General features: G+C 47.9%; 2 protein-coding genes across 2 annotated transcripts; one reads left to right on the forward strand and one right to left on the reverse strand.

The window, feature by feature from the left end:
• Positions 1-3157: 3157 nt before the first annotated feature.
• On the reverse strand, positions 3158-14232 carry EIF3L (eukaryotic translation initiation factor 3 subunit L). Its single transcript, XM_030447263.1, has 13 exons — positions 14151-14232; positions 14007-14055; positions 13690-13900; positions 13078-13157; positions 12735-12796; positions 10533-10602; positions 9765-9838; positions 8649-8820; positions 8200-8354; positions 7224-7394; positions 5143-5640; positions 4146-4226; positions 3158-3404 (listed from the first exon to the last, which is right to left on the reverse strand). The coding sequence occupies exons 1-13, from the start codon at positions 14181-14183 to the stop codon at positions 3366-3368; spliced, it is 1695 nt and encodes a 564-aa protein (XP_030303123.1). The 5' UTR covers positions 14184-14232; the 3' UTR covers positions 3158-3365.
• A 273-nt stretch (positions 14233-14505) lies between these two features.
• ANKRD54 (ankyrin repeat domain 54) lies at positions 14506-22321 on the forward strand. The gene is made up of 8 exons (XM_030465568.1): positions 14506-14792; positions 15299-15346; positions 17671-17769; positions 18203-18274; positions 18676-18723; positions 18849-18973; positions 19789-19896; positions 20612-22321. Exons 1-8 carry the CDS (start codon positions 14564-14566, stop codon positions 20681-20683), a joined length of 801 nt encoding a protein of 266 aa, XP_030321428.1. The 5' UTR covers positions 14506-14563; the 3' UTR covers positions 20684-22321.
• Positions 22322-23133: the final 812 nt, after the last annotated feature.

Raw genomic sequence — 23133 nt, forward strand, 5'->3', positions numbered from 1 at the left:
TCTGGACCCTGTCCTTCTTGGGACATGATGGGCCCAGAACTGAACACAGTACTTGAGGTGTGGTCTCACCAGTGCAGACAGCAGGGTGATGATGACTACTTCTCTGCTCCTGCTGGCTACACTGTTCTTGATACAATCCAGGATAGCATTGGCCTTTCCAGAGAAAAGCCTTGTGTGGAAGTTACAGCCACCTTCTCCTCTCTTGCAGGACAGGGAGCACTGAAAGCAGGAACTGAAAACAGTTGGGACTGAAGTCAAGTTTAACTTCAGCTACAGGAAAAAGCACACCAAGCGACCTCATTTCTGGATCTTCTTCAGGCTTTGATGTAGGTTGCTCTACGCAGAAGCAGTTCTCTATAGTCCTAGGGCCATGAGCCATGGAGGATGGAAACATCAGACAGTGGAATACATGTGGGACATAGGTGGCTCCCAGGGTAGGCACAGGGCCAGGGAGGGCTTTGAAGAGGGGGACATTTGGAGTCACAGGCAGCACTTCACAGGAAGCCCTGGAAGAAGTGGAGGAAGGGTGCGATACAATCTCAGGAACCCACGACATGGAGGAGATGGATTGTCACGAGAGCTGGCATGCATTCTCAGAGCAATGCTCTAGCAATGCAAGGGGAGAAGCACATCATTACATGATAGTTTATTTTGCTAAACATTTTTTCCACTTCCAGTTAGGCCAAGGGATGGGGTGGGGCGCAGTAGCTACCTCTGTGGAAGGCTGGTCCATCACACAAGTGTTTAGATTATTGCTGGGAGTCCCCACTCAGTAGGAGTCCCCCCTCTCCATTTTCTTTTTTTCCCTGTGGGCTCTACATTCCTTTCTCCACTCCCATCTCATGCTTAGCACCCTCCTTCCCCTATTCCATGGTTACATTCTATTATTGCGTGGCCCCTGAGCTGTAACAAGTGAAAAACAAATGCCTTCTGAATGGCCTGTGCAGCCTCACCCCTCAGTGCCTGAGAAAAGCTGTGGTGTAAATCACTGGAAAGCTACAATGTAATGAAAAAGGAAATGAAGCATTGTCTCGGGTTTGTAACACCCGAGCTGGCTGCTCTGAATCCCCCAGACTTGCCTGACATCATCTTCCTGATGTATCCTAGGGGAGAGGAGAATCAGGGAGAATTCCTTAACTATCTTTTGCAGCATCCATAATCACACTTGCTCCTTTCACAGCTGCAGGTCAGAGACAGATTAGATAACCCTGTGCTCTGGTTCCCTCTGACAAAACCATTTGGACCACCACTGCCTGAGAACACTTCCACTAACCAAACCCTGCTGTAGCGGGCAAGGCTGGAGCTCTAAACAACCCCCCCTCTACTGCAGGGCTTCTTTTCCAGCAGCAGCAGAGCTCTGTTGATGCTGCTGAACACCCTGCATTCCTCCAGCTTCAAGCAGTGCCAGGCACCGTGTCTGGCTGAGCCCATCTTTCTGCTCCATGAGAGAGCTGCAAGCTCTTCCTGGCTTTGATCCATCATGTGCCAGTCCCACTCATTTAACCTTCAGCAGTCCCTCGAGCGAGGCAGACCAGCTGATGGTCCCTGGGCATAGTCTGGAAGCCACCAACACAATTCACATACCTGAGAAGAGTATGCTGGAGGGTTTAAGATACGCACATATATGCATTAAAAACCTGTAATTCCAACATATCCATCACAGATTAAAACCAGACCAAATCCCACACATTGCCTTCCTTTGCTATCTTGATTATGGTGATATGCTTCCTGCCAAAGGTTCTCCTCTTGCACATCACATCTGTCTCAGCTCACATTCTGGGAAATATTTAGGCTCTGGATAACAAGAAAGCTGGAAGGGAGCTGCTGTTGGTAAACTATACACAAGCAGAAGTGCCAGGGCTAGAGATAAATAGGAGCAGACTCTTGCTAGTTCTTGTGGGCTGCTGCAATGCAGTGGCATCTCAGTCCTTCTAATAATTCTTTAATTAGCTGCATTCAGAACTGGAGGCAGCAAGTCCTTAGCACATGTCACACCAAGAGCAGCAGCCAGAAGGCCAAGAGGAGTTACCCATTTAATCTCACTCTGTGCTGCCTGTACCCTGCCCCTCCGAGTTACACAACTTTGTGATGGGAAACACAGTTTACTTTTGAGTGGTATCTAGGACAAGAGAAACTTGACCTTTTCAAAGACAGCGTGTAATCCAACAAAGGCTCATTATTCCTGACTTCTAAACAGAATCACACACAAAGCCAAGATGGACAGCCAGGACCCCTCTCTCAGTGGGGAAGAATGAGAGAGAGGGGTACAAGGGGACAGATGGAATACACGAAGCAATCTTTGTGTCTGTCTTCTATAACACACGTGGCTTTTTTTTCTCTTGCATCTGTTCCTACCACTCAAAACCCAAAGTATTTTAAGGACAGCAAAAGGAGAAGGGAGAGGAAAGGGTGTGGAGGACAGAGGAGATACTATTAATTCTTTACATTTTCTTCCTCAGGATTTACAGGTCCATATCCCCTTTATAGGGCTAGTTTTCAACTGTTTTTTCTCTTTCAAGGCTCTGCAAGCTGTCCTTGAAGAGTCAAAAGTGGCTGGAGAATGGCGGAAATTAGCATTTAAAGGGTTTTAATAAATTATACACCCTGGGGGAGTTTTCTGGAGAACCTGAAGTCCATTCAATTAAGGGCCAGGATTTGGGCATCACTTGTGCTGAAATAAAAACACTACCTCCAGCAAGGACTTCCTATCAGATGGCCAAAGTTACTACTGGTGAACATTTACAAGAAAATTCTCCTCCCTCCTCTAAAACCTTGTCAATCCATTTTGGAGCACTTCTACTTCCTAGCAATTCAAAAAATGAAAGGGCTGGGAAGGCAAAAGCACAGCCTTCCAGGAAACCAACTACATCTCAGTTTTATTCAGTCTGTGGGGTGAGAGCTAAAAGGAGTAATATTAGCATCTCTTTCCACATCCTGTGGAAAGATCAGAGAACAGCTAATTTCCTCCTTGTTAATCAGTTCTGCAACCTTCCCTGTTCACTGTGTGCAGTGCCTCTATAGAGCACGGAAAGAGATCTGCTCCCCACTGTTACCTGAAAGAGTGTGGACCAAAGACAGCACACACAGCACCTGCCCACATCTCCAGATGCAATTATATTCTTCCATGGAGGCAGAATAAAAAGAGTATACCCGATACTGAAGGTTCAGCAGGAAAATTCCACTAATTTATTAGATGCCTTCTCCTTCGTAGGATAGTTTGAGCCAAACCAGTACAAAAAGATCCTGCAGTCCCAGGAGATTCCAGAGATGCTGCCAGAAGCCAGAGCTCCCTTCCCTCACCCCAAACAGAATAATCTCTCCCACCCACTTCTCTGCTCCAGCTGATCACTGCATCCACAGTCGTTCTAGGGTCTCTGGCCCATCTTTTTCAGGGTTCGATTCAGCTGGAATCAGAGAAAGCAGAGGTCAGGAAAATGCATGGTGATTGACATACACTACTGTTCTCCTCAGCAGCCTCTATCCAATGCCTCTGCTCCTTCATCTCCAACTCACTGACAAAAAAAGTTCTAGCACAAGTGCAGAAAGGGGACAAGGTAGGAGGGGAACTATTAGAACTCCCTCCTCCACTCCAAGGCAGCAAAGGAAAACGTGGGGAGAAGAGAGGGTGCAAACTCCTAGCAGTGATATTGCAACCCTGTATTGCTCCAGTCCCCACATCTCAGGATTTTGCTGCCTCAGCTTGCAGTGCACAGCAGCCTCTGTCAGGACAGAGGACAGAATGTCACCCCATGGCTAAGCAGAGAGCTGAAGTCATCTCCACTCCAGAAATCTTTCAGGCCACTTTCTAGAGCTGTAATAATGAGGGCAGAGATGTAACTCCAGTTGTGGTACTGACAGGAACACTGTAACTGTCTCATGACAGAGTCAGTGCCCTTGGACAGTAAACCCCTCCTCTTGCACTGTGGCTCAGATAAGCCACACTTCTCACACAAAAACTTAACATTCTTCAAAGGCCAGAAGCTGCTGCTTAAACCTTTACCCAGTGCCTTGCAGAGTCAGGGCTCTCCCCTGCAAGGCACCACACAGCTGTTTCACACAAGCATTGCTCCTCCAGGGTCTGCACAGCCCCAGTGCCTGCCCCACTTTTCCTCCAGAGCTCCACAGTTGTACTGCCCAGGACTTACCTCCTCAAACTTGTGGATCTGGCGGATGAAGAAGTCCCCATAGCGTCGAGCGACCTTTGTGTCTGCAATATGGATCATGTCCTAGGGGAGGGAAGAGCACGAGGTCAGGAAAAGATCTGTGCTAGCAGGTAGATAGGAAGCATTGCCAAACATAAGGAGCAATCAAAGGAACTTCTCTCCAGCCCTGGTTCAGCATCGCATATACCTGATCTGTACCAGTCCCACAGCAATCATTCAGTTCTCTGTGGGCTGCCTTCCCTACACATATGCCTGGGATGGGTCCCAAATTCATACTGTATTCATTTCCTACATTCTTGCACACTCTGCCTATTTTTTCCTCTCTCTGCAGAATTTTGACACTCCTGACTCATGCTCTCCTTCCCTCTACCAGAAGGGACCAAGAACAAGAGACAACCTGTCCTCCTTACTAGCAAGACACCTAATAGTTAATGCCATCTTCTCTGAAAATGAAGTCCTAAAGTGCACCACTTTGCTATGCATCCTGCTGCACAGAGATCCAAGGTCAGGATGGGGACAGGACCATACCTTGTGTTCAGATTCCTCCTAGAGCAGACAAAGCTAAATGGTGCTCCAGTGAAAAATAGACTTGTAACATGACTAAGTAAGATCCTTACTTTGTCAAGCAAAGGAGAGATGTGAGGGAGACCTGCAAAGCTGATAATGGCATCTGACACACTGACAGTACTAGCTGTCACCTCATACTGACAGACAAACAGTCCCCTCTGTCGTGGAGATGACATTCAGGACCTTTGTTTTCCAGGTATGGCAATTGACAAAGCTGAGCATGACATCCCATCACTGTTTATCCACTAACACTCTGTTAGGCAGGGCTATGATTTCCCTGTGCATAGCCAAGCCTTTCACATGGCCAGAAAGGAAAGGAAGTTTCCCACAGACTGGAGCAAAACTAAGTGCTGTCACCTCCAGATTTTCCCAGGTGAAGGAATTTCCTGACCCGCAAGAGAGAAATACCAACCTTGTCAATATAGAAGTCAACCTCAGAGGCAGACTGGAACTCCCCATCCAGGGCAGATATGCCACTGGTCCATACCAGGTTCTTCATTTTGTGCTTGAAGACGAGCAGCTGGATACGAAACTCCTGCTCTGTGAGGTCTAAGAAGCCAGCCAGCTTGGCCACAGGCATGGTGGTGTAGAGCTTGAGGAAGCTACGGATGGTGGAGAGCTGGGCCTGCTGCTGAACCTCATCAGCAAAGACCTTGAGCTGCTGCAGGAAGGGCTCCTTGTGGTAGTTGGGGTGCACATTGTCATAATTGGGGACCACAGGGGAGAGGAACTTGGGGCAAGCATAACTGAAGAGCTCCTCATAGACCTGTGCATCACCCTTCTGCATGCGCAGCATCTTATCCCCATATTTTTCTCTCAGCTGCAGGTGGATGCTCTCGTCGATGCGCATGGGGTACATGGTGAGGGCGATGGCCAGGAGTGCGTGCATCTGCTCATTCTGCTTGTTAATCTGAAACAGAGAAGAGAACCTGTCAGCTTGTCAACACGCTCAGGCCTTATGGTGCCAGAGGGAGCTGCAAGTGCCTCTGGGTAAAGCAGACAGATAAATGCCACATCAAGGACCTGGGAGCTTGGACTGACAGGAAGCTGAACATGAGCCAGCAGTGTGCCCAGGTAGCCAAGAAGGCCAATGGCATCCTGGCCTGTATCAGGAACAGCGTGGCCAGCAGGTCCACGGAAGTGATTCTGCCCCTGTACTCAGTGCTGGTGAGGCCACACCTCAAGTCCTGTGTCCAGTTCTGGGCCCCTCAGTTTAGGAAGGAGATTGAGGTCCTGGAGCGGGTCCAAAGGAGGGCAGCTAGGCTGGTGAAAGGACTCGAGCACAGATCCTATGAGGAGAGGCTGAGGGAGCTGGGGGTGTTCAGCCTGGAGAGGCTCAGGGGAGACCTCATCAATCTCTACAACTCCCTGAAAGGAGGGTGTAGCCAGGGGGGGGTTGGTCTCTTTTCCCAGGCAACTCTCAGCAAGACAAGAGGGCACGGTCTCAAGTTGTGCTGGGGGAGGTTTAGGTTGGACATTAGAAAATTTCTTTACGAAGAGGGTGATCAGACATTGGAATGGGCTGCCCAGGGAAGTAGTGGATTTTCCATCCCTGGAGATATTTAAAAAGAGACTGGATGTGGCACTCAGTGCCATGGGCTGGTAACCGCAGAGGTAGTGGATCAAGGGTTGGACTTGATCTCTGAGGTCCCTTCCAACCCAGCCAATTCTATGATTCTATGATTCTAATGCAAAAAAAAAAGAGGGCTAGACAAGAGGAAAGTATAGAGTGAACATAATTATAGTCACACAGAACGTGGATGGCCAGAATCAGGTTTGGCTGCTGTGGTGCAAGAAAGTGGAGAAGGGAAGGTAGATAGTTTAAGAAACATCTCCTGGCAAGGGACTGTTACCAGGGAGGCCAGTGAAGACAAGACTGAGAAGGAAAGTTTATCTGAGTGTGGGATGAAATAGACAGCTATATAGCTGAAACAGACATAGCAAATTTTCTAAGTGTCATGGAATTAAGAACAGCAGAATTTGGCTACAAAAAGAGTTAGAAATCAATCCTAAGGATGAAAAGGAAAGAGCAGCAAGGGGTAAAACAGGCACCAGAGACAGCTTAGTGGAAAGAGAAAGGAGCTTTGTTTCAGCTATGCTTAATTAAAAGAGTCTATGAATGATTATCTGATAATGGAAATATACCCAACAATGGCATAAACCTGAAACGCAAAACTGGACTAGAAACAGAACTGAATTTGAAGAAGCATCAACAAGAATATTATTAGCAGCTGATACTTATTAACAACACTGCCTGGAGGGAGAGTGCAGATGGAGCCAGGGCAACTGTATGGTGAACAACCAAAGGAACCAGTGACATAGCTCAGAGAAAGTATTGCCACAAGTGGCAGAGGAATACAAAGGATGTCCAGTCACCACTGCCAGCATGGTCCAAGAAAATAAGGCTGGACTACTGGATGTAGGTTTTCAGGGGGCAGGAAAGAAGACAGCAGCTTTTTCTTTTGGGAAGTCTAGACCTGTTCTATCTCTTACCATCTCATACTTGTAGGTTGTCCTCTGAAACATGCTCTTGGTCCTCTGGATGTAGAGGAGGATGTTGGCAAAGACACGGATGGCATCCTGGTAGCGCCGCATCATAAGGTACGCAAAGCCCACGTAGTAATAGGTGGTCACCTGGCACTCAGGCACCCGGGAGTACATGCTCTGAGAAGGAAGGAGCAACGTGATGGGTTAGAGAGGAGACAACCACCTTTGATCCAGACAGCTGGTTATCCAGAATCCAACCACCTCTGTTTACATTCATGTCCCAAATATAGGAAGAAGAGTGTTAATTCAGGATACCTCACCTCCCGCCCATCCCTGCAGCAGCTTCCTCAGGGCTTATTGTATCACCCCACTTCCTATGTTTTCCAGTTTCAGTTTCCTGCAAGCAGAGAACTATTGCATTGTGCCCAGTTTTGCTCTGTTCAGTTCCCTTTCCCCCTATTTCATTCCACGTCCTGTGCCAGACAGCACACACACAGATCTGTGCCAAGCCTTGGGCCAAGCACATGTGTCAGCTGGACTTTTGTTAGCCACTGTTACCACAAGCATCACCCAGTTCTAGGGCAAAACCATGCAAGGTGGGAGTGGGCATGGTGAAAACGAGTCAAAAAATTAAAGGATGAGCCACTGACCAAGGATGGAATGATGCATTCAGCTAGCTACTGCTGTGCTATTGCTTAGAGTTCAAATAACATTCCTGATAATGATGCTGCTGCCTTGCACAACATAGCAAACCTCCTAAAAAAAAAATATAGGCATTTGTGCTGCAACAGCATCAGGCATTATCATATGGCTTGATCTAAAGCCAAAGCTCCAGCTGCATTCAACTACAAAGTCCTGACAACTGCAACAGCTACAAACAGCTCCTCATCTGGAAGATCCATTGTGGCAATCTTTCACCAGCATATTTAGAACAGAGCAATTTGACAAACTGCAAGGGAGAGTTTAAAACGTGTTGTATTACCTTCTTGTTGAGCTCGATGTTCTCCAGAACCTTGATTGCTTGGTAGTAATCCCCCAGCAGAGAGTGCAGACGCAGTAGCCCAACCAGGCTGAAATAGCCCAGCATCTTGTAGAGGGAGTGGCGACCATATTCTCCAGCCACACTTTCAGGGTCACCTAGGGGAAAAAAAAAACAACAAAAAAACAAAAAAACCATGAAACTTTCCTCCGAGGAAGCAAGCTCCCCTTTCTGGACCTCTACACCTCCTACACCTCTACGTTTAGAAGCAAAGGGAGCAGGAGTAACAAGAGTAACCATCAGCACTTCTCACATACAGCCAACAGAACCTGTTCCCAGTCAGCCTGTCCACTGATTAGAGATTCAATCCAGCTCCCAGGCCGAGTTAATTGAGCTCTGCCAAACCAAAGCAAGAGACAGCAGCCTTGGTCACTATCACCCAGCTAGCTCACCTCCACTTGTGTAGACCTCCAGCTGGCGGTTGATGTTGGATTTGTCCACCAGGGAGTGCAGCACATTAAGGACGCTGTGGACATTCCAGATCTTGGGGTTGGAACGTAGGAAATCAATTTCCTCTTCAGACTTCTTGGCTGTCTTGCAGCGGTACTGGCTGAAAGACTGGAACTACAGGAAAAAACAGAGATTCAATGGTGAGAAACTTTCGGTTTGGAAATGATTGGCTAAGTGCACTCAGCTTGCAAGTCGATCACACAAATGCATTAAAATAAGCTACAAGTCACACGCACATAAAAGTTTCATCTGAGATCCCCTGGCATTTAAAACAGCAAATTAAACCACCTTTAAAGCACCTGTGGAAAAAAACCCCAAACCCTATGTGGTGCAGAGGGAAAAGGCCAGAAGACATTAAAAAGCAGAGAAGAATCTCTTAAACAATCAGGACAGGCAACTAAACACAAATCTGCTGTCTGAACAGGCAGCAAAGAGAATGACCAAGTCCTGAGATACGTTTGCATATGCACACATCTTTCTCTATATGTGAACACATCTTTTTTATCCTCAAGCTTGACAAGAGTGCACTTGAGGAATTCCAGGTATTTCTATAGTAAAAGGTTACAGACAAAGGAATCTAAAATCCATAGCACCCAAGATCTCTACTGCTCCTCTCTGAATGGTAAGTGGAAAAATATCTCCTAATGTCATGATCTTAGACCACAGGTAATTTCAAATCAGGTCAGCAATCTCCCAGTGAAAGTGTAAAGGCCCTACTGAAAAAAACGAAATGAAAGTTAAACCTTAGTGCACAATAAAACTAGCTCAAACAAGTATCTTTTTTAAAAGCCTTTGTCATTAGAGCAGATTCAAGTCAGGCCTCTTTGTACAAGTCAGTCAGAAATGAAGAGAAGCTTAAAAAAAAGCTCCCTTTTTTTTTTTTTCTGCACGTTTACAACTACTTTATCTACCTGGTGACACAGGAAGAGCTGTGCTCACCAAAGTTTTCTGACCTGCAGTGGTACCCTAGCCATGAAAATCACAGAGGGATGAGATGGAAAAGCTAGTGTTATAGAGGAGAGACTATCCCAAAATGTCCCAGTCTTATCGTCATATACCTGGTATATGAACTCATCAATTATATCCCAGAGCCACTGGTTGGGGAGTTCCAGAGGAGCAGGGCCATCAGCATCTGCAGAGGAACAAATGTAATAAATGAGAAGCTTAAAACCCGGAGCAAAACCAAAAGGCAGAATCAGAGGAACAGAGAAGTTAAAGAACACAAGAATTTCCCTGAAATGACAGATGCAGCAGCAGATGAATGAAGCTTCCAGCCAGGGAGTGATACACAAGTCCAGCTGCCTCCACAGCCTTCACTTTTAAAGGACACGAGTGTGTATGGGGTTAATCTCTAGAGCACAACTGCTCAGCAGCAGTGACTCTCAGCAGGGGTTTATGCACACTGATCTTTTCTCCGAGACAACTCTGGCTGAGAGTCAACAACAGTAACATTTGCTCCCAGGGCAGTTAACAATAAGCAGTTGTACAACACTGCTACTTTTCTCTAGCTTACAGCTTCGTTTTGCTTTTTAATAAAACTAGGTGAAGCAGTTCTCAGCTAGACAGCTAAATAAATTTTACTCTTTAGAGTATTTCAGAAGGCACTGAAAACTATTTGTTGTTTTTGTGCTTTTAAATGCATGGATGTAAAGTCCTCTTCATTCAACACTCAAGCAACATGGAAAGCCCCAAGCCTGTTTCTTCCAATGCAATCTATTAAAAAAACCATGTTCCCATTCTTCTGACCCTTCCTCCAGCTCTACCCTCTCCATCCACTCCTCCCCTCTCCAAAATTCACAAGCCAGAAATGAATCCCAGTTACTCACTGAGGATGTAGTTGAAGAGACTGCAGTAGTTGTAATAGGATTCAAATCTCTGCTCCAGTGTGGGTCCCCCCTGCAAGGAGAAGTCAGCACAGGCTCTTAGCTTCAAGCATGGCAGGAGCTGAGTTTAGGGGCAGCAGTGTATTGAGGAGAGCCCAAAGTCAGTCTCAGCTGGAGTGGGTCTGCTTCAGAAACATGAGAGCTAATATCCATCCAGGACACCCCCCAGCAACACCCAGAAAAGTCGGAATTTCATCACTATTGTCCCAAAGAATAAGGCTGACTTTTAACATAGAATCATAGAATCATGGAATTGGCTGGGTTGGAAGGGACCTCAGAGATCATCGAGTCCAACCCTTGAACCACCGTTGCGGTTTCTAGACTATGGCACTGAGTGCCACATCCAGTCTCTTTTTAAATATCTCCAGGGACGGAGAATCCACTACTTCCCTGGGCAGCCCATTCCAATGCTTGATCACTCTCTCCGTAAAGAAATTCTAATATCTAACCTAAACTTCCCCTGGCACAACTTGAGACCATGCCCTCTTGTCTTGTTGAAAGTCTTCTGTCAAAAGAGCCCAACCCCCACCTGGCTACACCCTCCTTTCAGGGAGTTGTAGAGAGTGATGAGGTCTCCCCTGAGCCTCCTCCAGGCTGAACAGCCCCAGCTCCCTCAGCCTCTCCTCATAGGGTCTGTGCTCGAGTCCCTTCACCATCCTAGTTGCCCTCCTTTGGACCTGCTCCAGGACCTCGATATCCTTCCTAAGCTGAGGGGCCCAGAACTGGACACAGGACTTGAGGTGTGGCCTCACCAGCACTGAGTACAGGGGTAGAATCACTTCCCTGGACCTGTTGGCCACACTGTTCCTGATACAGGCCAGGATGCCATTGGCCTTCTTGGCTACCTGGGCACACTGCTGGCTCATGTTCAGCTTCCTGTCAATCCAGACTCCCAGGTCCCTTTCTGCCTGGCTGCTCTCAGCCACTCTGTGCCCAGCCTGGAGCTCCCCATGGGGTGATTGTGGCCAAAGTGCAGGACCATATGGGAACATATGGGGAGCTTCTCCCTCAAATCTCCTGTGAGCAGGATGCATTAACCTTACTTGTCCTCTTCTCTGCTGCCCAGGCTTAAAAGCTTCCTATCACCCTCAGCAGCTTTCCTTTATTCTCCCATCATGAGAGGACCTGATAAATCAACAATTCTGCCACTCAACAGTATTTCTGAACACTTTGAAAGGCCAGTAAACACAACAGGGAATCATGCTCTTCCTAGAATCATTTTCCTTGTTGCACCTGGAGATACTTCAGGGGAGTCTGAGAACCACGAACTGCACAGAAGCTTGAGAAACCAAACTCTCCTGTTAAAGCCTGACTCAGGTTAACAGAACAGCCTTTTTAAAGTGCCCACTTCTCCACCCTCTGGTCAACAATAAAACTGCAATTATTATTTTGTTAAGTCATGCCTCTTCAGGTTCTTTCCTTAAAGAACTAGGAATTACTGTGGTATTTTAAGCTTCAAATCAGCTTAAACAAAAATGTGGGATTTGGTTTGTTTTATAGAGCATTATTATTATATATATACACATTAAATAATATTCTCATATACACATTAATAGTGGAATATTCCACTTCCTTCCCTTGTATCCATTATGGTATCCACGTTTCCCTCTCCACCAGGCATATAGATAACACACCTTCCTCTTGTGACACCCCTTCTCCCTCACTTGCTAATCTAAAAAACAAAGAGCCAACAAAACCAATTGATCCAAAGGTCTTGTAACTATAGATCTATAAAAAAAAAATCCAATTATACCTCCCAGTGCCTCAATCTTCCCTAATACACTAACCATTTCACTTCTGTCAGTAACAAACTTTTACATACTACTCTCCTGGAAACTCAGACCAGGTCCTCTGATTCACAGAGGATGCCAGGGAAACCTGCACACTCATTACAACCAAGCTTGAGGACGCAGCTAATGAGCTTCAGAAACACAATCAAGTCTTTCTTGATTTTCAGCACCTGGCAAACCATTACCAAACTAATGAAAGGCAAGAATTTTTCAGCTTCCTTAAAGCAACTTGATTTACAGCTCACAAGCACACTCAATCCTGCCTTACAAAAATTATGGAGCTGCTGGTAGCAGCCAATTTCGCAAGTTTTATGGCATGGAGAAGCCAGCAGGAAGATAAGTAAGAAACACTCACGCTGACTTTGGCATAGATGTGCCTATAATACAGTTCCTTGTACAGGATGAGGAAAACAGCATCTGCAAAAGAGGATAAAAATAGGCATTAGCAAGACACAAAGCCTAAGCAGCTGGGTTTTTCAGACACACCAGTGGTGGTCCTCCTCCCAGTTATTAAGGGAGATGCAAAAGTATAATGCCTTCAGTTTTGACTTCTTGCCAGGCATCTACTGAAGGAACCAGAGTGAACAACCATGAGTGACTCAGGTGGCAGCAACACCATACACTTGCTCATTCACCTATCAGAAGTAATTTAGTTCCTTCTGTCTCTCACAAACAAAACCAGAAAGTAAAAGACTTACCATTTCCAACCTGAGGGGCAATGGCCTCAGCCTCTGGCCATGGGGTATTCTTAAAAAACCTTTCTGTCAGCTTTGTCCAGCTGAAAAATAGACACATGTGATATCAGAAACCATTTCTCATTATGAGAGTACCAGAGCTAGAGATGACAACGCACAGGCCTTGGACTTGATGAAAGCAAATCACCACCACCATCCCCTTTTGGTAAGTCCAGTGCTGAAGTGATGAATAAGAACAACAAACTAGACAATTAAAGGCTTTAATTCATCTTTTAGGGATGGTACAGTTGAACAGGTTGCTCTCACATTTCCTTCATAAGGTAACAGCTGTAAGAAGGAATGTAAGTATCTGCAGGGAACAGACATCCACAATTATCTATCACAGCTCTCTGCTGCCTAACTAGCACCACTGAGGTTACTTTTTGCTGCCTCCTGCCTGTCAGGGACAGGACTAGCATTTTCCTTCAGACATCACAATTCACTGCATTTTAGAGAAAGCCCCTTTTTGGAACTCCAGTAGAAGTCAGCCTTTCCTTTCGCAGCCTTACTTTTTAAGAAGAGGGTGCGCCTTTATAGCTGTGTCACTTCACCCTTGAGGGTAGGATGGTTTTGTACCTGTTTTCATAGATGTCCTGGATCTCAGACACTTTCTGGTCAATGACATCACTGGAAACGTGGCTGGCCTGGAGCTCGTACACCTTCTGGTCAATGAGATCCGACACCGTCTTGTGAAAATACTGAATAAAGTTTTTGATCACTTCGGGGATCACCTGGTAGGTCTGCTGCTCGTACTGCCGCTCGTAGGCCAGGTCTTGCTTCGGATCTCCTGAAGGAAAAGAGAAGCGGTCAGGAAACTGCCCCAAGGCCCGCTCCGGGCCTACAGACCCCCGAGGACCCAGAGCGGCGGCGGCGCGGCCCAGGCCCGCACTCACCCGTGTGCATATCATAGTCGTTGGAGTAGGCGTAGGGGTCGTAGGCGCCCTGTGGAGAGAGAGATAAGCAGCGAGTCACCGCTAAGGGCCCGGACACAACCCCCCGGCTCCCCCTCCCGCCGCCCCGGGACCCCTGCCCCGCACCTCGTTGTCGTAGTCCTCCCCCGGGTAGGCCATGGCGGCGGCACGGCAGGAAAAGGACCGCGGACGGAAACGCAGGCCCCGGCGCCGAACAGGAAGGGAGGGCCGCTCCCTCCCACTGGTTCAAACAACTGCCTGTCTTCAACCTGCTAAGCTGCCATAGGTCTGGTGCTGACTAAGGCCCGCCCTCCAAATCTGATTGGTTACTGTGCCTGCCCCTCAGCCCTCCCTTGGCACCGCCTCCCGCCTCCCCTCGCACTTCGCCTTCTTTCTTCCCACTCCCCATTGGCTGCACCCGGGGGAATGGGGCTCTTCCGATTGGTCGAGAGGGCGCGGGCCGCCCCGTTGCCATAGGGACGATCCGCCCCGCCCCTCTCTCCCCGGCCCGGGACCGGCCCGGTCCGGCCCGTGAGGGGATGGAGGGCGGTAGTGGAGCTGCAGCAGCGCCCGATGGGGAGCCAGAACCAGAGTCAGAGTCAGAGCCGGGGGCTGGGCTGACGCTGGGGCCAGTTCCGGGCGCTCCCCTGGGCTACCTGCACGTCCTGTGGCAGCGGGAGGAACCTACGGGCAAGATCCCGGCCCGCCGCCTGCGCAGGGCCGCCCGCCTCCACCGCCGGCTGGGACCGACCGGCAAGGAGAGCCACGGTGAGGGGCCGAGCCGCCGGACAGGCCTCGGCGGGGTGGATCGGCTCCGCTTTAGGGAGCGGATAAGGCTTCAGCTTCCCTGTCTGCTTGGGCTCTCTGGAAGGAGGTCGGGTCGGGAAGGGCGGCTTGGGAAGCCATCCTTGCTCCTGCCGGCATCCTTGCGCCCGTCAGGAGTGGGAGGGCCCGTGGCCGGCCTCGGGAGGAGAAAAGGAGAGGGCTTCTTACCTGGCAGCTGCTTCTCTGACTTTGTGACTCCTTCTCCTGCTTCAGCCTTCTCTGGGCAGAGCCCGCACCAGCGTGGTTTGCTCCCCGAACCTGGGCTTGGGCGCCGAGGTGGGATGTGTCGGTAGGGAAACGCTCCTTTTCTCCTTTGCTTTCCACTGATGGCTTTTTTTTTTTTTCTTTTTTTTTTTTTTTTTTTTTTTCTTTTTTTTGTCTTGTTTGTTTGTTTGGTTTTTGTGATTTTTTTGTTTGTTTGTTCGTTTGTTTTTTGTTTTTTTCCATAGCTTTGAAAAGGCTGCGTGAAGCTGCCAATAGCAACGACTTGGATACAGGTAAGATTTCTGTCAATCCTACTTTGGGCCTCTTCTTGGAAGGGCAGTTTTGTCGAAGACCATTATTTCAACAGAGGAGCACGAGGGTGCAAATGGTTTGCAGGCATGGTGCTTTAGATGCTGCAAATCTAGAAACTGCTTTTCTGGAGCATTCCTTTTTTTCTTTGAGCAGAGTGAGGCTGGTTATAATACCTGCTTTTTCACTGTGTCTGGTTCATAGTGTTAGTTTTCCAGATGCCTCAAGCGAAATCAGAACTGTACTTTTCCAGCTTCCTGGGTATGTGACTTCTGTTGAATTGTTAGCAGCAAGAGAGGAGTGTTTTGGAAGGGTGGAGAAGTTATGATTATCTGAACCATGCCTTGTGTGATGGGACAGTGTCACAGTAGATCACATTAGGAGCACAGCTTCTCGCAGTGACCCTTCTGTTTTGTAGATCAGATGGGGTTTGATATACATCGTCCAGCAGCAGTATTGATGTATATTATCTGTCTGTTGTGATTGCTCCTCCTTAGACTATACTGTCCCTTCAGCTGTTCTGGCCCATTCATCTGGCCATTCTGTGAGCAGAACTAGAAACTGGTTTGACTGGTAGAAACTCCCAGTTTGTCAGGGTGGGGGTTTGTCTGGTTTGGCTCCACAGTACACCTCGTTTCATGAACTGATGGGTAAGGTTCATCTGTGAGCTGTGTCAGTACAGAAAGGCTTGGCTGCAGTCACCAAGGCAAGAGGAAGCATGAAAGAGTGTGACTTTATGAAAGTCTTTATTTCAGTCCATCTTAGGGTTTTACACACCTGTATTTGTTACTTGGGTTCCCCTGTTTACAGTCCTGGTATGTTTTGTGTACTCTGCAAGTTGAGGAAGTGTCTGATGATTAATTTATTCTTCATTGACAAATAAAAATCTCTTTTGCTTCCTGTGGTGGCACTGGGTGGGAGAGGTTATGTCATTTCCTACTGGCTTTGGGGCAGGACTAGATAAAGTGTCCCCTCTTAGTGGTTCTCACTGGTAGCACTTTCAGGTGCTCTTCCTTTCTTCTGGAGTATCAAACATCCCCTGTTACGTTGCCACCACTTCTGCCTTTTCAGGTCTTCCTTTCACTTCTGTACCACACTTAAAGCAAGAAGTGTGCAGGAAGAAATTCAGATGTGGCTAGTATTTGATCTCTGGAAGCTGAGATGAGTTTTGACTTTCAGTGGTCTGAGCTATCTAGTGTCTTGTCTCCAATACTGGTCAGTCTTGATTGTTGCAGGGTATGCTCTGAAAGTTCTCAAAATATAGCAAGTCTATCAGTATTTTTAACTGCCACCCAATTAGCTTTATTTGAAACACTCGATAATTATATTGTGATAATCTCAAAACAACGGGAGTAATACAGTTGCCCTCACACATGTTGCTGTAGATGCTACTTTTATGTCCTTAATCTCTTCAGCCTTTACTGATCTCTTTGCATTTGTTATACCAAATACTGGAGAGTTACACTAGTTTCTCTTTCCCTGTGTAAGCAGGTTTTTCCTTCTTCTCTGAGAACAGGAGGTTGTTCAGGTTACAAGAAGTGCTGGTGGTGGCGCTGAAAAAGTAGCTGGGTGGACAAGCAGGGGGAACAGTATGGGCAGAGGATAATTTGGCTATTTGGGCTGTTCACTAGCTCACTCTAATCCATAGTCTCCTAAGGGTATATGTGCACTGCTGCTGGTGGATTGGTGCACTCACCTGACTGCTTCCCAATCAGTAGGCACCATTAGTATGGCAAAACTCAGGGGTTTCAGATGAATCTCAGGAGTGGCATATTTAAAACAGCATGAAGAAATGTTTTTTTCTCACTGCGAGGAACTGAAACTTCTCACTGTAGGTCCATGTTGATGTGAAAAGCTTTACACAGATGCACCACGTGACTCTGCAAATCCATGGAGAAAGCCATTAGCACAGGATGCTAATTCTGGCTTGGGGGGTGGCTGAGGTGCCTCTGACTAAGGTCTGTGAGAGTTAACCCTGCATCCTTGTCATCTTTCTATACTCTTCTGTAGGCATTTATTGCTGATTGTCCTTGGACCTTGAATATGAGTGGATCCTTAGCCTTAAGCTGTTACACTTGTGGCTTTTCTTTTATGGCCAGTGCCTGGTGAAAGTTGTAACAGTGCGTGGAGGGCATGCTGCCTAGGCTGGTTCTGATGGGCTGGGGTGCTCACTGGAGCTTGATCAAGCCCAGTTGACTTGGCAGCTGACAGAACGAATATCTGCTAGCAGAAAGAGCAGGTAGTGTTACCCCTCTCCTGATTAGGTGCCCTTTCAGCTTACCTGCTTTCTCCTTCTTGGTGTTGTCAGTGCAGCAACTCCTGGAGGATGGGACTGACCCCTGTGCCGCGGATGACAAAGGCCGCACAGCCCTGCACTTTGCCTCCTGCAATGGCAACGACCACATTGGTGAGTGGGGAAGGGGGAGTTCTGCCATAACAGCTTCTCCATGCCAAAGATTTTGAATGGTGCTCTTTATTTTGGTTCAGCACGTGGCAAATATTGCTGCATTCCCTCTGTTTGGTGGCAAAGTTGCCGGCTGTACTCTGGCTCCAAGGCTTGCCATGTCTTCCTGCTGAAGGGGGTGCAGCAGCTCCCAGCTTTAGGGCTGTACTGGTGCAGGAGGAGGGGTGTCCTTGCTCACAGTTCTTCCCTTCAGGGTCACCGCCTGGCTTTGTGCTAGGTCCTTCTGCATTGCTCTGCAAACTTCTGTCCTCTGTTCCTGTGAGGAAGATTATGTACTGAACAGAAGCATCCCTCAGGCATGGACCTGCATCCCATTTGGGCCTGACCTGTGGGGCAAAAGGAAGGGACTGACAAGGTTCTGTTTCCTTGTTTCCAGTGCAACTGCTTCTGGACCATGGGGCTGACCCAAACCAGAGAGACGGTCTGGGAAACACCCCCTTACATTTGGGTAAGTGCCACACAGATGAGTTTTGCATGCAGACAGGTGAGGTGAACGCTGCCTTGCTTTTTTTTTCCTCTTCACTTTCCTCCTTCCTGTGCATCACAGGATGCATCCCCAGCTTTAAGGACCTGGGAGGGACTCTTTGCATTTCGTTAGCTTCACTCTTTATGAAGGTTTTAGGGGCAGATGTAGAGCAAATCCATTTCCCTCCCTCTGCCAGCCCCAAAGATCATGACATCCATTCCTGAAAGAATATCTGGGCTTGAGCATGAGGCCACCTGTGGGAGTTGGTCTGTTTATCATGTCAGAGAGCCCTTTGGGAAGTGTCAAGCTCCACACTTGAGCAGAAACTTCTTTGTTGTTTGCTAGTACCTCTGAGCTGTCTGTCCTGTGTTTTCCCTCCCCAGCTGCCTGCACGAACCACGTTCCTGTCATCACCACGCTGCTGCGCGGAGGTAACATTTCCTGTATAACAGTTTCAGCCTCTCCCTTTCCTGCCCTGCCCCTCTCGATACTCCCCAGGAACACTAAGTTCTTGAAGACAGCCTTCACTTTCTGTCCTTGCTCATGCCTCTTGCAGGGGCCAGAGTTGATGCCCTGGATCGAGCTGGTAGGACCCCGCTGCACCTTGCTAAATCAAAGCTAAACATCCTCCAGGAAGGACTCTCCCACAGCCTGGAGGCTGTACGCCTTGAAGTGAAACAGGTAAAAGAAACAACACTGTGTTCTGGCAAGGTGGTGCAGCTCCTAGCAGTCTCCTGTACTTTTTATTTAAAGACCTGTCTGCAGGCTCTTGGCTTCTCTGGGGAGAATTTGGCTTTTTTTCCAGTTGTTTTTAGGGACCTTCCTTTTTCGCAGCTGCTATTCTGAATTTTTGCAGCACCTCTCTTGGCTCTGGTAGGACAAGGATGCATTGAATGTCTTTATTTGGCAGGCTGTATGGAGCACTCTCTTCAACCACCATGTAAGACGGATGCCTTCTAGCAGGCAGGAGAGGGGCCATGGGATGGGGCTGTAGCCATGACATACACCTTCCAGCAGGAATTCTGCATTCCTAGCACAGTCTACCCTGCTCCTGTATGTGGAGGCATGGGATAGGATAGGAGTCACAGGGCTGCATCACAAATGCACGAGGTGTGAGCCTTGCTTCGGAAGCAATACAGGAGCCACAAGGATTTTCATCCTCGATGCTCGAGCAGATCCTGCTGGAGTGGGAGGTCCCTGCTCTTCACAGTGAGGGAAGATAGCTGGCTGTAAAGAATAGCTCAGAGCTTTCAGGGCTGGACCTTGTGCTTTTTCAGCTGGGTCTGTCTCTCTTCCCCCAACACCTTTGGTGACAGGCTGGGCTCTGATGCCACCATTAGTGCCCTGCAGTTGCTTTGCATGTGTCATGTACTCTGCTGTGTACGCAGCACCAGGGCTGGGCTTGGCAATTCATTTGTAACTTAATTGTTCCTGTAAAAACAATCCAGTCTGGTGCTGCTGTCTGATTTCTGTCTCTTTATGCCCGTGGGTTTCAGATTATCCAGATGTTGCGGGAATACCTGGAGCGTCTGGGGAGGCATGAGCAGAAGGAGCAGCTGGATGACCTCTGCTCCAGGTTACAGATGACTAGCACCAAGGAACAGGTAAGCAGTGTTGAGCTACTGTGACTCACCTGCTTGTGATGACTTCTGTGTTCAAGAGAATACAACTGCATGAGCAAGGTGACATTGAAAACATGGTTATGGAAAGGCCCCAGCTTGCATTCGGTAAAGGGAGCAAATTATGTGGTGGCTTGCCGTGGTCCTTTGGGTTGGAATTCAAAATGCAGAAAGCATCACTGTGCCTGGCAGCTCAGCAGAGGAGAAGATCAGATGGGCTGAAGGCACATGTTTCTTAAGGCCAGGATCAGCACAACCACAAAGGGCTGCAGGGCCAGTTTGGGTTAGTTGGTTTTTTTGGTTGGTTGGTATTGGTTGTTTTTTTTCCCTACAAAATACTTGCCATAATATACAGGCTTCGAGGAAACAACCTTGATACTCTGGTTGAATGGTGGGTAATGCAGCAACATGCTTCTGTTTTAAGGAATGGCTAAATAACATGAGGTGGAGGTCAAGGGGATGGGGAGAGGCTCTCATGACCTTAGATTAGGACCTGTGTGACTGTGAGGACAGGAGCCCTCCTACGTGACTGTGGGACCTAAGGAATCTTGGAGGATATGCTCAGTATGGGCATTACTGGCAGTCCCGGTGCAAGGAGACTTGTCACAATCCCCCTGCTGACTGGGCGTTTCTTCTGTGGTGGTGGTCAGTTGCACAACTGCATTCCTCAGCCTAATGGGCAGCTGTATTTTTCTGTCAGGTTGACGAGGTTACAGACCTCCTGGCCAGCTTCACATCGCTCAGCCTGCAGATGCAGATGGAGAAGAGGTAATGGGCTTCCAAATCATCTTCCTGATGCACCCTGAGAAGACTTAAAAAAGGAGGAAGCTGAAGCTTGCTTCCCACATCGCTGAATAAACATTGCTGCCAGCGGCCGTTCCTGCCAGATCCACTCTCCCATGGTGCTCAGACTTCCTGTGGGTGCTGCCACAGCTGCCTTATAGGAAGGCAGTGGGCTTTGGACAACAGAGACAGCAGTGCTGCAGCTGAGACTCTTGGAAAAAAAGATCTGCGCCTTTTTATTAGATGGGCTGGCACTGAATAGGACACCCCTTCCTGAGATATTCTGTTTTCTCCTGAGCTGAAGCTTGACGTAGGCGATGGCTGATGCCATGTGCAGTCACCAGCACTGATGAGTGCCCCTCAGCAGTTGGGCAACATCACAGAAGTGTTTGGAACTGAGACCTTTTGCCACCTCTACGGTACTCGGTTGCACGGGGGAGAAAGTGGATGCACTGGACAGCAGAAGACTTTGTGCTGTGAGAAGAACATGCACCTAATTCTTCATGCTAGCAGCTGAGCAAACATACTGCCTTGAGAAACATGCACCGAGACTTAATCCTAACCCTCCCCACAGCCTGTGGTCAGAAAATCTGTTTGGTTACAAATGGGATACAAAGCTTTTAATCACTAGACTAACAGCTTTTGTTGGCCCCGTTTTCTAAATCACTGCTGCAAGCTGGTGCTAAAATACTACAGTGAAACACTTGCAAAAAATACCCAGATTGCTAGCTAGCAGGTCAGAGCTGCCCCAATGCAAGAAAAAGGTTTTGAGGGAGGGTGATTTAATCCTACTGCATGTTTAGGCAGACATCTACATCTTGCAAAAAACCCCGACTATAACTGGTTTCCGATTGTTGGCAGCCTTGGACAAGAGGTCCAGTTAAAAGAGGAGGGTTTATGCTGCCCCACCAGCAACCAAACCCGGAGCTGATCTGTACTTTTTTTTACTTATCACTGAGAGGTGCTGCTTGGAGACCTTGAATGCAGCGTTAGGAACAAATTCTGACCTCTGCTGGGAGCCTGAAGTGGTGCAGCTATGACGGATGCAGGGAATTGCTCTTGCTGCTCTCTTGCTTCTGCACAACTGTGATTAGTAACTATGATGCAAATAGCTTTGTTTTCGAGCAGGGATCCATGAAATCTTGTAAGTAGGGCACTACCAGCAGCAGGGTGACAAGAAGATGCCCAATTTTAATCGTGAGTTCCTACCTAAATGAGATAGTAGGCTGGTAGCAATACCCACCCCACAGCTTGGGAATCACTGGTTTGAAAGTGTTCATTCTTAGGATTCAGTTCAACCATACAACAGCCACAGTTTGGAGCATTCTTCAGGGACCTTCAGGTCAGCAGCTTCTTTCACATCTGGCCTCTTATCCAGGAAGAGGCTGGGAAGACCTTCATGTTCAAAGCTGAGACACAGAAATATGCATGACTTTTTGGTTGATTCATCCATGGGGTGCTGGAGGCCATGACTGGGACTGTTGGTTTCCTGGTTCGACTGGAGCTGTCACTGTGAATACTGATACTTTGTTATGATATACTGGATGGGAAGGATAACAGAGGGGGTAGGAGACAATCTGATCTTTTTTCTATTTTGAATTTCAATAAAATCCTGTCAGCCTTTTCAGTCTCCTCAGCCAAGTTTTTTCTTTTTTCAGAGCACCCCGTTCTTCTTTCTTTACTTATGTTCCAGGCCCCAGTCACAGCACCAGAGTTGGTAACTGCTGCTCTCACAGCTGGTACTGACAGAAGTGACAACATGAAGTTATTTGAATTCAAACACTGGTCTGTTTGCAGATTGAAGTACATGGCTGCTGGCTGACCTTCTGATCTTGACTCCTACAGCCAAGAAATCCCAGGGTTTTTTATCTGGTTTGTTGCTGTGAAACAGTACAAAGGGATGAAAGAGAATCTCAGTGGGATTGCTTCAAGCTGGAAGAAAGGATGTTTTGCAGAGAGGAAAAGCAGCCTTGCCCAGTCTGCACTGCTGCTTAAGTATGGAGCTGTTAGGGAGGAGGCAGATGAGGGAGGAGGCCTTGTCAGATAGTATGGCCGTGCTGTGAAAAGGCAGCAAAGGGATGAGCGGCTGGGAAGGGACATCTCCTGGGCAGGGCAGAGAGTTTCCAGGGTGGTCTCTGTATGAGGAGCTGGTAACTTTTGTGTCCAGTCTCTACTTTTCTTGCTTCTTCCCCTCTTCACAGCCTAGTCTCGGTGTCCACGTCACTCAGATGTCACAGCTTCTGCACTCAATGGCCTTGTTGCTGAGGAGACCATTAAGGTCCCCTAAGAGCAGGTGGCTGAAATGCTCTTTAGGGCTGCAGCTGCCTTAGTTGCTGATATTGTCTGCTAACTAGACACAGCTTGGAAGCTTTCCTTAAAACCAAGAATACACTTAGCTGGGACTCAGAGCAAAGCTTTTAGTCTGAGCACACATGATGA

Source organism: Calypte anna, chromosome 1 (genome assembly GCF_003957555.1).
Source record: "Calypte anna isolate BGI_N300 chromosome 1, bCalAnn1_v1.p, whole genome shotgun sequence".
NCBI classification, from domain to species: Eukaryota; Metazoa; Chordata; class Aves; order Apodiformes; family Trochilidae; genus Calypte; species Calypte anna.

Coding starts and splice junctions, on each gene's coding strand:
- EIF3L (XM_030447263.1), bottom strand. CDS start 14,183: ATGGCCTACCCGGGGGAGGACTACGACAACGAG. Junction 8,821..9,764: donor TTGATGAGTTCATATACCAG/GTATATGACGAT, acceptor TTTTTCCTGTAG/TTCCAGTCTTTCAGCCAGTA. Junction 7,395..8,199: donor ACATCGAGCTCAACAAGAAG/GTAATACAACAC, acceptor CTTCCTTCTCAG/AGCATGTACTCCCGGGTGCC.
- ANKRD54 (XM_030465568.1), top strand. CDS start 14,564: ATGGAGGGCGGTAGTGGAGCTGCAGCAGCGCCCGATGGGGAGCCAGAA. Junction 18,275..18,675: donor AAACACCCCCTTACATTTGG/GTAAGTGCCACA, acceptor TTCCCTCCCCAG/CTGCCTGCACGAACCACGTT. Junction 18,974..19,788: donor TACGCCTTGAAGTGAAACAG/GTAAAAGAAACA, acceptor CGTGGGTTTCAG/ATTATCCAGATGTTGCGGGA.